Source organism: Pestalotiopsis fici (assembly GCF_000516985.1).
Source record: "Pestalotiopsis fici W106-1 unplaced genomic scaffold PFICI_Scf_4, whole genome shotgun sequence".
In the NCBI taxonomy this organism is placed as follows: Eukaryota; Fungi; Ascomycota; class Sordariomycetes; order Amphisphaeriales; family Sporocadaceae; genus Pestalotiopsis; species Pestalotiopsis fici.
In genome coordinates, this window is record NW_006917094.1 from 878,372 (window position 1) to 891,893 (window position 13,522).

Here is a 13,522-nt window from a genome sequence, read left to right on the forward strand (position 1 = left end):
CCCCAATTCAGCCCATAGGACGAGTTATACTGCCAAGATGCATCTCGTTCCAAAGGAGGTTCGTTCTACTCCCGCCCATTCATTTGTTCAGCAGGTGGAGGGCGTACACGCTCTCTCTCTCGCGCGCGCGCGTACCGATTGATGTGCCCATGCATTTCCATGACACACAGTAAACCCACAACCCAGGTCATGGCTCTTGGCTAACATGAATGCTGCTCTTGCTGCTGCACTAAACAGCTCGACAAGCTCGTCATATCACAGGTTGGCTTCCAAGCTCAGAAGAGGCTGGCCAGGGGTGTCAAGCTCAATCACTCTGAAGCTACTGTAAGATATAATCCTCCATCGTTCCACGTGTGATCCATGCCGGGGTCTACTCTTTAATCGATTCAGGCACTACAATGCAGTAGATATTCGTGCCGGGCGAACACACATACTCACAAGTAATTGGATTATTAGGCACTCATTGCCAACAATTTACAAGAGCTCATACGTGATGGCGCTCATACGGTCGCGGATCTCATGAACCTGGGCTCAACCATGCTGGGCCGGCGCCATGTCCAGTCCTCGGTACCGTCGACTTTGCATGAGATCCAGGTTGAGGGCACGTTTCCAACAGGCACATATCTCGTCACGGTTCACAACCCCATTGCCACGGAGGACGGCGATCTGGCACGGGCCTTGTACGGCTCCTTCCTACCCATCCCGGACCAGGATATCTTCCCACCCACCGAGGCCGCGGCGTACGAGGGCTCGAAGCAGCCCGGCGCTGTCGTTGCCGTCAAGGGCAAGGTTGTCCTCAATGAAGGCCGCAGACGGGTACGGCTGCGGGTGACAAGCAAAGGTGACCGGCCGATCCAGGTGGGCAGCCACTATCACTTCATTGAGACCAACCCGCTACTGGAGTTCGATCGCAAGCAGGCGTATGGCTTCCGCCTGGACATTCCAGCCGGCACTTCGGTCCGATTTGAGCCTGGCGACACCAAGACGGTGACGCTGGTCGAGATTGCCGGAAACAAGGTCATACGAGGCGGAAACCATCTTGCCACTGGCCAGGTCGACCTCTCAAGGGCTGATGAAATTATTACCAACTTGCAAAACGCCGGCTTCTCGCATCGCCCAGAGCCCGTGGGAGATATGGCGTCCATCAGCGCCTTTGCCATCGACCGCAGCGCTTATGTGACCATGTTTGGCCCTACCACCGGTGACCGGGTTAGACTGGGCAGCACAGATCTCTGGATCAAGGTTGAGCGTGATCTCACGTCCTATGGTGACGAATGTAAGTTTGGTGGCGGCAAGACGCTTCGCGAAGGTATGGGTCAAGCCACGGGTAGATCGGACAAGATCACGCTGGATATGGTTGTGACAAACGCTCTAATCGTCGACTATACTGGCATATACAAGGCCGACATTGGCGTGAAAGACGGCTTCATCGTGGGCATTGGAAAAGCTGGCAATCCAGACGTCATGGACGGTGTCACAGAGGGCATGATTGTAGGAAGTTGTACCGACGTGATTGCTGGCGAGGGCAAGATCATTACGGCTGGAGGATTGGACACGCACATTCACTTCATCTGTCCTCAGCAGGCCTACGAGTCAGTCGCGAGTGGTATAACTACTATGCTTGGCGGTGGTGTAGGGCCTAGGTTGGTTGACCCGTCATGCATGTTCCTTGACAGACACGATACTAACAGTCACTAGCGCCGGTACAAGTGCAACGACTTGCACTCCAGGAGCAAACTATACTCGGGATATGCTGAAAGCTTGTGACGAGCTCCCGCTCAACATAGGTATTACCGGCAAGGGCAACGATAGTGCACCTGAAGCGCTCCGCGAGCAGGTCGTTGCAGGTGCTTGTGGTCTGAAGCTTCACGAAGACTGGGGAAGTACTCCCGCAGCTATTGATTCGTGCCTGTCGGTCTGCGACGAGCTTGACGTGCAGTGTCTCATTCATACCGATACTCTCAACGAGTCTGGATACGTTGAATCTACCATTGGTGCTTTCAAGAACCGTGTCATCCACACCTACCACACCGAAGGCGCCGGTGGCGGTCATGCTCCAGATATTATCAGCGTGGTTGAACATCCAAATGTGCTGCCTTCCTCGACCAACCCTACGAGACCCTATACACGCAACACACTCGACGAACACTTGGATATGTTGATGGTATGCCACCACCTGTCCAAGAACATTCCCGAAGATGTCGCTTTCGCCGAGTCCCGTATTCGTGCAGAGACCATTGCCGCAGAGGATGTGCTCCACGATCTCGGCGCCATCAGCATGATGTCCTCGGACTCGCAGGCTATGGGCCGTTGCGGCGAGGTGATTCTGCGGACGTGGAACACGGCACACAAGAACAAGCTGCAGCGCGGCACGCTCAAGGAGGACGAAGGCACTGATGCCGACAACTTTAGAGTCAAGCGTTACATCAGCAAGTATACCATTAACCCTGCTATCGCGCAGGGCATGGGACACTTGATTGGAAGTGTCGAGGTAGGCAGACTGGCCGATCTCGTGGTCTGGGACCCCGCCTGGTTTGGCGCAAAGCCCAGCTTGGTCGTCAAGAGCGGTTTGATCGCTTATGCTCAGATGGTGAGTTTCTCCTTGGATCAACTTTCTTTTTCTAATACAAATGCGAATATCGGCAAAATGTACACGTCCAACTAACATGTAACTTTTCTTTCCAAGGGCGACCCCAACGCTTCCATCCCCACGGTCCAGCCCATCATTGCCCGGCCCATGTTCGCCCCCTTGGTGCCGCGGACGAGCGTCCTCTTTGTATCACAGGTGTCCATCTCGACGGGCACCGTGGCGGGCTACGGGCTGCGCAAGCGCGTCGAGGCCGTGCGCAACTGCCGCAACATTAGCAAGCGCGACATGAAGTTCAACGACGTGATGCCCCGGATGCGCGTCGACCCGGAAAAGTACACGGTCGAGGCCGACGGCATGGTGTGCGAGGCCGAGCCCGCCGAGACGCTCCCGCTGAGCCAGCAGTGGTTTGTGTATTGAGAAATTTTGTTGCGCTGGAGGTGAGAATACTCAAGGATGAGCTGCGCAGCGTCCTAGTTAGTGCCAGTCTGTTGTAGGCTCAAGGCTATAGGGGTATGTATAGCGAGTGTCATGACCCAATATTGTCCTTTTTATCTGGCTGTACAGAAAACAAGCAAGTAGATCAGAAAGTTTAACATTTATTACCCTTTGAAACAAGAGCACTCATATGTCACTTGCGAACAAATCGTTGGTGATTGCAAGAAAATACAATGTTACATATAAGAGCATTGGATATACTATGTACCATGTGTAATACTCAAAACCGGACACCCTAGCTCTCCGTGCTTAAGTCGCCAAAGCACTGGAACTGTATATACTTGAGCTCCAATATATACTCTGTATCTAGCAGTCTTTGCTTTCTGTCCATGGTCGCTCATAGTGTTGGGGTTTGTTTCTCGTCAGTCCTGCCAATAATTTGTACCATATTGAAGTAGGTTATCAGTCTTTAATATAGCCATACTTTATACCATCTATCTTGTCGGCGATTGTAACAGGGAACTAGTGTAATGCCGTCGACCTATGTGCTATTGTTCATCGTATAATACTATTTCTCTTTGAAACACTCGCCACTTACATATAACAATTTTACATATCAGTTGAATGTTTTATTACTCTTTATGCCATGTTTCGCATAAAGCAAATGAGCAGAATGTTGACTGACAATAATTGATTGTTTTGGGAACAGCATGTGAATTTGCGGTACAATTCGACCGCCTAGAAAATCCCTACTCGAACTCCTTGACCCTTTATGTACCAATGATTGCTGCCTTGTTCAGTGTCAACGCGACACGAAAGCAGCAGAAACTCGTAAATTCATACAACCAGCCACCGGGCTTAGAAAACCAGTCCTCCCCCCCTCCCTTTCTCTTCGAACACTCGAATTTGCCCTCATAATTGTTGACCCCATGCCCCCTCCGATCAAAATCACCAAAGACCAGTTGGCAACATCATGTACGTGCGGTACGGTACGCAAGTGGTATCTCCATAGACAGCAGGAAAGAAGAAACATTGTAGGAATACACAGAGACGAAGATGATGTTTAGTTCTTCTTCTTGCGGGCGGACTTCTTAGGCTCCTCCGACGCAGGCTCTGCAACCTTGGACTGGCGCTTGCGCTTCTTCTCGGGACTGGCGGGCGTGGCGGTCTTAGCGGCACTAGCCTCGACGTCCTCTCCGTCGGCAGCGGTACTCTTGCGCTTTCTGCTGGGCTTGGGCTTGGGGGTCTTGGTCATCTCCTCAGGGACAGCAGCGACAGCGACGGGGGCAGACATCTGGAGCTGCTCAACGATGGCATCCTGATCGTTGCCTCCGATACCTCCGGCAGCGGGGTCGACGCCAGCGAGGTTAGGCTGAGGAAGTTGGTTGGCATCAGCATAAGTGAGAGCCTCTTGGTCGCTCATATCCCTGGCAGTCAAGTTACCAGCCTTGTAGGAGGCAACACGGGCGTTGTAGAGACGCAGGTTGAACTGGTAAGCATTGTTCCAGGCCTGTAAACTCGAGTAAGTATTTGCTGCAGTGACAATGTGCCATTGTGTAACTCACATTCTTGTCATCGGGACCCATGGCCGCCCAGCGCCTTTGTCCCTCTTCCTGAACGGCGCCCTTGGGAGCATCGGCACCCAGGTCATTTGCAATGATGGGGCGAGCGGTTTGCATGTAGAGGAAGTAAGGAGTCAGGGGCCTCTTGGGGGCATTGGGGTCATGCTGGCGCTTCTTGCGCTCCTTCTTCTCCTCGGCAGCGGGGAGAGCCTCAGTAGGCGGCGGCGCAAAACCAAGAGAGGCTCCATCGAGTCTGGCAAGAGCACCAAGGCTAGGGATGTTCTCCAGGGAAGTGGGCTCGCCAACAAGCAAGTTGCTTTGGCGCAGGTAGTCAGCTGCGAAATCCCTCAGCAGCTCCTGGATGGTAGACAAGCGGGAGTGAACCTTTTATCGAGTATTAGCGACAGGCTTCGATTTGTTTTGTTGGTGGGATGACATGGAGAATTGTGATTCAGAAAAGCAATCAGTTGCATCTCATCTTGCAGCCACGCGGGTGTTGTAAGCAACAGTATAGAAGCTCCCATTACCCCTGCACCTCGACAATGCGGGGTCGAACATAAACAGGACAGGCGCTAAAGACGCGTCTCGTAATGTCGTATGAACACTTCTTCATACATTGCACGCATTGTCCATGGCCACGGTTGAGATATTGTAAAAGCTTATGAGATCATTTTGGAGGGAGTGTCGGTGATCTCGCATGACGAGTCACCGAGTCATGACTTAGGATGAGTGCATGGCATGAGAGTGCAGGATTGTTGTCGAGGACAAATCGAATGAATGCATGTTTAACGGTGTGGGATGATGGAAAGCTTGCACAAGTGAAAACATTGCGCAAGGTGGCAGAGAAATACGGGTATTTCTGTGTTGGGCTAACAGGTTTGCATCTCGCAAAAGAGTGGTAATGTCTGTTTCCAGACGGTGGCCGAAGCGTTGTTGTTTTTTTTTTCTAGCTGTTGAGGGTGGGCAAAAAAAAAAAAGCATGGGACTTACAGAGTCTCTCAGTCTTGCGTACTCGGCGCGGTTAATGACGAGTGTGGCCGACGAGTTGTCGGGCAGGACCTGCGATGCAGCGGGAGCAGGGACTTGGGGCAAAAGCTGTGGTGGTGCTGGCGTCGGGACCGCGGCGACGGCAGCCTTCTGTTCCTTCTTAGGGCGGGCCATTTTTTACTTTTTCTTTGGTGGTTGAGCGCCGGCGAGGTGTTGTGGTGACTGTGGCTGGGATAAGAGTTCTGAAAGAATCGAGGGCCTGGGGCGGTGTCCTGAATCGTTGAATGGAGACAAACAAATTCAGTGAAGTTCTGGGGCTGATTTTGGGGCCTTTGAACAGTGGAGTAGTGGAAGCGCGAATTTCGCCAGTGAATTAAGTTGGAAGAGGGAGAAGAGGGACGGCGCAAATCAGCGCCTAAGGTTTGGGGGACGTTGGCATTTATGTGAGGGGCAGCCGGGTCACTGATTGCGCTGGATCGCCCACTCAGTCTTGGGGGGAGGGGGTCAGCTCCAGCAGCCGACAATTTTTTTTTTTCTTCTGATCTTCGCGCTTCACCACAGGCACCACCTTGGGAGGGGGCCACCTCCACCCAACCTAGGACAGAACGGCCTGGGCGGTCCCTCCCATTTGCTTGTGCCCTACCTAATGTACATTACCTACACCCGAGGGACTGCTCAACCTACCGACATGCCACCTTATTACCTGTGCCATACAAACATTTTTTTTTTTCTCACAAAGACTACCGACTGAAAGTGATGCCACTCTGGCGCTTCCCTGCCCCGCCCAGTTTCCTCTGTATGCTGGGGCTCGGGTACCTCTTAGCATCACCAAATACCTTTTTACCTTTAACCTACACTCATCCCACCACCGCAGCCCAGTTGCACAGAAGGTAATAGAACCACCCAATGGCAACAACATGAACAGCCAACTCCTGGCAAGAGCCATGAAGCTCGCGTAATGCAATGAAGAGGATTTAATGAATCCTTTTAGAATGAGCCCATAGGTCATTCTCCAGTGCAGTTGAATATCACAATTGAATAATTCAACTGCAAAGGGCCTGCAAAAAAGTGAACTATCATCCAGTTTGAATGCTTTTAGGTCTTCTGTTGTTGTGCTGCCACGCGCCGAGGCAGAACGAGCGAGCATCTCTTGAGAGTAAGAGGATCATTGCTGCTCCAATTGATCAATGTGTCCTTGCCAGTGGTAGGTACTTTTAGCAGCGACTGGGTCGCCCAACGAGAAATGCCAGGGGGTGGTGGTCTGGTGCTTCGCGCTTTCAATCGATGGGCGACGTAAAAACAGCAGCACTGCACAACAAGACCGGGGCTCAACGTCTTCGCGCGCAGGTACTTGGCGCACCCGATTTTGCAGGTCCTGGCATATTGCAGTCGATTGGAAAATTGAAGAATTTGTGCAGTAGCTGGAATTATTCCGGGGCAACTCGTACTTACAATTTGTGCGCTGAGAGTTTCTGCATCGTTTTCTTGGTTTCCGCATCGCTGGCGGTGTGTTGGAGACCAGCCGGCACCGCTGGAACTTGAGCTCCTGTTTAAAGGGTTCATGGGCCATGAGGGTGCTGATGTAGCGACTTTTATGGTGTTTTAGGCTTGTTCATGCAGGGCTCCATCGGTGACACGCTTGCCCCACGCTCACTGGCTGATACCAGTGGTGCTGATGCACTATTGTCGACTCTGGCAAGCTGCCCCTGCTAAAGCGGCAATCGCCCGCCCAAGCGCCCGAGCATTTTCTTTCGCATCAGTCGCTGTGATCTGGCGCTCTGAATTTCCAGACACCCCAGGACCCCCCACGTCCTAGACTCCCCATTGATACCTCCCAAGGTCCGCTTACTTGCTCGCTCGCTCAGCTCTGTCTACTGGCCGCCCAGTCTCAGTGCGCTTATGCCCAGCAAGTCTACTACTCGATGGGCAACGTAGCAAGCCCTCGCCTTGAGAAGCTGGAAGCTGGAGAGGGGACCATAACGTGAGCACGGAATCTCTTTAGAAGGGCCAGCGGAAAGGGCCTCAGACTCGGTGGCTCTTGCAAGCTAGCGATGCCGCCTTGCACCTTACTGCTTGTTCTTTCAAGTCCAGTGCTTGAATCGTTGCCGCCATCTCTCTCTCTCTCTTCCTACCAGTGAGTGTGGGCATTGGAAATCCTCTGAGCCCGTTGGCTGAATTCATGGCCTAAAGCCTCGTCATGATTTTCTTTACCTACACCTGGGCAGTACCCTCCGTACTGCATCACTAAATTGCCCTGATTCTTCTCTTTATTGTTACGCTGGGTCACGCCGGCTGGGTTCCAAGAAGGCCCTCGTGTCTTGAGGCCTCGCCTCTGTCATTTTACTTGTGAGGTGCTGTCTGACATGCTAACAAGAGCTTCGCTGCTGCCCTTTTGCCTCGATGTTTACAGGTCTCGTGCGACAGCACAAATATACTTCGTATAGCAAGTGTCAACTCATGCTGTTGCATCGCCATTCTTCTGCGGAACTCTCCAAAAGTTTCTTAGGCTCTCTACCTTGTAGTAATGATTCCAACTCCCACGATGCAATCCCTACCTGATCTACCTTATTTCGATGCAGTCGTCAGCCCTTGATCCCTCACAACGGCTCCTCTCCACGCACTTGTATTAGCATTATGATTCTGTTATTGTATGAGTCGCATCACCCTTCCATCTTCGTTCAGCGCCAACGGGCCTTGTTGCCTCTGTTGACCCCTCGTCTTGCCTGAAGCGGACGACGGCCATGGCCTTTTGGCGGGTTCCAAACTATCATCCTGCCATCATTTGAGAGTAGTTATATATGCCACACCTGATAGATCCCATCTATATTGAGCTCTACCAATCCGACATCACCAACTACACACCGCCTCTAGAGATTGCATGCATGGATGAACTTTTTCTGCTACAGGTAGAAATGCTATACTGGTCGACAACTAAAACCACGTTCCATCTTACTTCGCGATAACTACTCGTCTCTATGATACCACAAATTTGCTCAAACTATGCATTTATTGTGAGTCCGCTCGACTGTTCACAGTCTTGATTCTTGCACGGCCCAACATGCAACTACTCGAAATGGTCTCAATCCCTAAATATCCCATCTTCTTTAATCTTGCGGCATGTTGTGTAGGTTTTTAGATCAAGTGATGGTCGGGTACGAAATTCGAGCAGCATGTATTCGTCGTGCATCAATAATTGCGTTTCGTGGATCGGCTATATCAACATGACTGCCTGCCCCTAAAGGTGGTGTTTTGTCGTCACAACAACAACAATCCGATGCCTACCTACGCGATATGGAGACATTGAAACATGTTACATCTTTGACATCATCAAGTATATTTTGTCAACAGTTGCTCGATATATCTTATCTATTGATGGATTTGAAGATTTGAAGATATCGGGTAAAGAGATGGCTACGCCGAGAAAAAGGTGGCAGAAAGCTCTGACGCGTCAGGAGAGATCAGGTATTCAGACAAAGTGCAATGAAAGTCATGGCGCGACAGGGATGGGTATTAGCACGAGGCTGCAGAGGTCAAATACACTAGAGGTGATGGATACTAATAGCATCATGGTGCGGGGTCGCCTTTGAGAAATGGCAACAGGAAATCTGCGCTTGCTTGGGCCAGACCGCGTAGTGGTACACAGTAGTCGTGAGTCTCCATCTCTCCATGTCTCCAGCACAGTCGGTGGCATCTGTAGCCTCGCACAGAATCAAACATGATGGCAATGCCACGTGCGGAGCCGCTCGCGATTCTCTTCACCGTTTTCTGATGGACGATGGGAAACAAAACACCGCCCCCTCGAGAGCTTGACTAGTTGGCTCATGCTAAGGTTAGATGTTCTTGGCGGGCGCATAGCTCTTGTCAGGGTCCAGCTAAGGTAGATAGTCTAGCCGTGAGAAGTCGGTCCAAGGTTTGTTCTCATTCTACGCGTATCAATGCTACTGTGCCCGCGGGCTGGCTGAAGCGCGGGCAAGTGATAAGAATGTCATGTAGTACGTTGACCAACCAATGTACTGTAGCTGCGGTACATGCCCATGAGAATACAGTAGAGACTACACGCGCCTCAGCCAAAGAGACATCAGGCAAGTTGGGCGTGTCGAGTACGTAAATGGTGGGTACGTAGTTGGTCTTGGCAAGAGCTTGTTGATGCTGTCTGTTCCATGACAAGGCATCTCAGCTTTCCAACACATACCTACACTACTACGACGTGCATACAGGTGATGGATGGCCTCCGATCGCCCACACTGAAAAGAAAAATACCCTGTTCGTTGGCCGTTGTATGGGAAGAGGAACTCAAGTGCTGCAGCCTCTTGAATCTTGCCTGTGCTACCTTACCTAGCCCCCCCTGTCAGGCCAGAACAGACTACCGGCCGACGGCTCAGAGCGTTTCACATTCGCTCCTCCACCTCAGCTGTGTAAGTCGGCGGCGATCCAATAAAATCAACGGAGCTTGCACATCGCGGTCTTGGCAGTTCTGAATCAAGACGATCCCCTCGTTCGACGGGGAGAGCTTTCAATGCTGCCCCTCCAAACACGTCACATTTTCTCTGCTCCCCTGGATTTCTGGATTTCCCTTCTTCTTCTTCCCCCATATGAACCCGAGTCTTCTTCCCTGGCGTCTCTCGTTCTCCCTTTTCATGTAAACACCATCTTTGCGAATCCACACCTACTTTTATACCATTCGAAAAGCATCTTGAGCTGGCCAGGATGTTTACTTTGAAGCCCTACCCCGCCCTGTTGGCGCTGGTAGTCTTGCTGGTCTATGCCAGACCAGCCCTGGCGTTTGGTGCTGGCAACATCGCCTCTATCTCCAAGGTTGAGGGCCAGAACTGTAAGTTTACTCGATTCATTGCCCTTTGGCATCTTGGCAGCGACAAATTACCTCCCAATTGGTTCTTCGCTTTTTTCTAACAACTATCTGCTTTACAGGGCGCCATGGCGATATCGAGGATACTCTGCTCACTCTTCTTCTGGCCCGTGCCGCCGGCGGCAAGAAGTTTGACAAGCTTGCTGTCTCCCGTGTCTACTTTGGAAACTGGCTCCGTGACTACTCGCAGGCTATCGATGTGGGAACGGTCAAGTCTGTCTCGGCCGAGGCCATTCGCCTTTTGCTCTGCGTTCTCGGTTTCTTGACCTTTGGCTACGGCTCCAAGGAATTCGAAGTCACTGCAGATCGCCTGGGCACTTACCGTCCCGAGGACCACATTGGTAAGCAATCTTCCTTCTAGATATCCTCCTGTTCAATCCTATACCAGGCGCCCCAATCTGAATGAGCCATTACTCTGCCGGCGGCAGTCTCTCAAGAGGAACTCGGCTAACCACATCTTCCAGATAACCCCAAGGGATACCCTGCCCCTGGAGTTGATGCTCGCGACTATGACAAACGACTCCGTGGACCCATCGACGAGGAGGTTGAACTTGCCGTCGATGAGCGGACCGGCCTCAAGAACTACATCGCAAACGAGGATGTCAACATCATGACTACTGCCTTGCATATCAGAAAGCTCTTTGGCCGTTGCATTGAGCTCGGACGTTCATACAACCAGAACCGAAACAAGGATGACTTCTACGAGGCTCTGAGACTCATGGGAACTGGTCTCCACGCATGCGAAGGTGAGATATGCACCATGAACCCCGTTCGACTACTTGCAAGGACACGTATTGATTGACAAACCGTAGATTTCCTTGCCCACAGTAACTACACCGAGCTGGCTCTTATCGAGTTGGGTGAGCGCGATGTCTTCCCTCACGTTGGTCGTGACACCAAGATGCGCATTGAAGGCGTCCGCCACGAAGTCTACCCCTGTATCACCGGTACTTTTGGCGGTGTCGATTTCTTGCATTCTGTGACTGGAGAAGGTACGTTTCCCTAGCTGGGGATGTCGCCTTTGGATGCCATGCTAACATGAGAGTCAGTCTCCGACAAGCTGACGCAGAATGAAATTGATGAGCTTGAGGGTACCTTGACCAACAACTCCAAGAACGACACTAGCTACATTGCAGACCTGTTGGACAAGATCCCTGACGGTCTCATTGGCGGCTCCGGCGACAAGAAGCAGCAGATGCAAGAGATCCAGGAAAACGCAAACAACTCGCAGATGGAGAACGTCTCGGTCTCGCCTCGTGACCCGGAAGAGTTCACTGTTTACGTTCAGAACATCTTCAAGCAGATAATGCCTGCCATTGAGTTCCACGATGAGCTTCTGAAGAGCATCAGCGAGGCTATTGAGAAGATTCCCGTCCTGCCCAAGCTCATTGAGAACCTCGAGGAGCAAATGTCTGTCTGGGTCTTCTCCATCATGGCACCCATGGTCGTCCCCGTCCTCCAGCAGATCAAGAACGAGCTGCGAACTGGCTCTGCCGAGATCATTGCCAGCAGTGAAAATGAGCAGCACATTGTCTTCAACGACGACAACTGCTCTGACCCTACCCACTCCATGTTGTCCAAGGACCACTTCTCCAACGTAAGCTTTTCATGCAATCAGTTCCGAACACAGGAAACTAATTTCCTTTTATAGATCCTCAATGAGGCTGCTGGCAAGACTGCCAGCAAGGTGGTTGGGTGGGTTGTTCCGCAGTTGATGGAGGCTTGGGATGATGAGAGCGTCGACGTTGATCGTCTGATGAACCGCATCATCACTGGTGTCATGCACCACCCCGCTCAGCGTGACCAGGGTGAGGATGGCGCCAAGGACTGCAGAGAGATCATGATCCGCTCTGTTGAGGACTGGTGGAACCAGAAGGATGACTCCGAAAAGGATGAGTTCCGTCGCAAGTTGTCACGCGAGGGTGTCCAGAACGGTGAGAACCACAAGGAGGGTGTTCACGATACTGGTCATGGTTGTGGCAAGCCTCTTGGCATGCACAAGAACTTTGCCGAGGGCGGAACCTTTGAGGACCGCATTGCCGGCGCTGCCGCTGACGCTATCGTCGGTGGCATTACGGGTGGCATTTCCGACGCCGTTGAGTCCCAGACCGGCATCTCGCTGCCGACTAGCGGCTCTGGATCGTCTGGCCGTCGTCAAGACGAGTCAAGCGAGGGTGGTCTAGGTGGCCTCCTAAGCAAGGTTGGAGGATCTTTCCTCGGAGGCTTCAAGAAGGACGAAGAGGAGTCCTTCTCCAGCCGTCGCGAGGATGACAACTCCTACACTGAGTCTCGCACAGAATACGGACACTCTGGCAACCGCTACGGCCAAGCCGAAGTCTCCCGAACCGAGTACTCTGGCGGTGGTGAATCCGAGAGCTACATGCGGTATGAGCAAAACGAAGACCGCCGAGGTAACACAAGTAGCCACGGCTACGAGGAGCGCACCGAGACTCGTCCTAGCCACGGCGGCGGCTATGAGCAGCGCACTGAGCGCCGATGGGAAGACAACGGAAACACATACGAACAGCGAGAGGAAAGCTCTTGGGGCGGTGGCCGACGTGACGAGGGCGGTCGTGACGACTTTGGCGGCGGTGAACGCCGTGAAGAGGGCTTCGGTGGAGGCTTCGGAGGCGGTCGCCGCGACGACGACTTTGGTGGCCGCCGCGAGGAAGGCTTTGGCGGCGGTTACGGAGGTGGCCGCCGTGATGATGATTTCGGTGGTCGTCGTGATGACGACTTTGGTGGCCGCCGTGAGGAAGGATTCGGTGGCGGTCGTCGCGACGACGACTTTGGTGGTCGCCGCGAGGAGGGTTTCGGCGGTGGCTTTGGCGGTGGTCGTCGTGATGACGAGCGCCGCGATGACGGCGCAGGCGAATTTGTGGATGGAGCTCTCGATATGGCCGGCCGCTTCATGGGCGGTGGTGACCGTCGCGATGGTGGAGAACGCCGCGGCGGTGGTGGCTGGGGCTTCTAGGGGAAGTTGCGCAATCAATTGTGATATCCACGACTATAGATTTCAGATTAGGTGACTGACTCGTCCATCGGGGCCATCGCTTAATAAGACTCCATTGAAGAGCCACT

The 13,522-nt window shown here is 52.6% G+C and overlaps 3 protein-coding genes across 3 annotated transcripts; 2 read left to right on the plus strand and 1 right to left on the minus strand.

Moving 5' to 3' along the window:
* Positions 1–37: 37 nt before the first annotated feature.
* On the plus strand, positions 38–3,007 carry PFICI_06242 (Urease; the record flags this gene model as incomplete). Its single annotated transcript, XM_007834823.1, has 5 exons — positions 38–58; positions 238–324; positions 457–1,643; positions 1,699–2,590; positions 2,687–3,007. The coding sequence occupies 5 exons, from the start codon at positions 38–40 to the stop codon at positions 3,005–3,007; spliced, it is 2,508 nt and encodes an 835-aa protein (XP_007833014.1).
* Positions 3,008–4,088: 1,081 nt separating this feature from the next.
* On the minus strand, positions 4,089–5,748 carry PFICI_06243 (uncharacterized protein; the record flags this gene model as incomplete). The annotated part of the gene is made up of 3 exons (XM_007834824.1): positions 4,089–4,535; positions 4,591–4,971; positions 5,578–5,748. The coding sequence occupies 3 exons, from the start codon at positions 5,746–5,748 to the stop codon at positions 4,089–4,091; spliced, it is 999 nt and encodes a 332-aa protein (XP_007833015.1).
* A 4,533-nt stretch (positions 5,749–10,281) lies between these two features.
* On the plus strand, positions 10,282–13,415 carry PFICI_06244 (uncharacterized protein; the record flags this gene model as incomplete). The annotated part of the gene is made up of 6 exons (XM_007834825.1): positions 10,282–10,405; positions 10,504–10,782; positions 10,906–11,187; positions 11,254–11,433; positions 11,491–12,038; positions 12,093–13,415. The coding sequence occupies 6 exons, from the start codon at positions 10,282–10,284 to the stop codon at positions 13,413–13,415; spliced, it is 2,736 nt and encodes a 911-aa protein (XP_007833016.1).
* Positions 13,416–13,522: the final 107 nt, after the last annotated feature.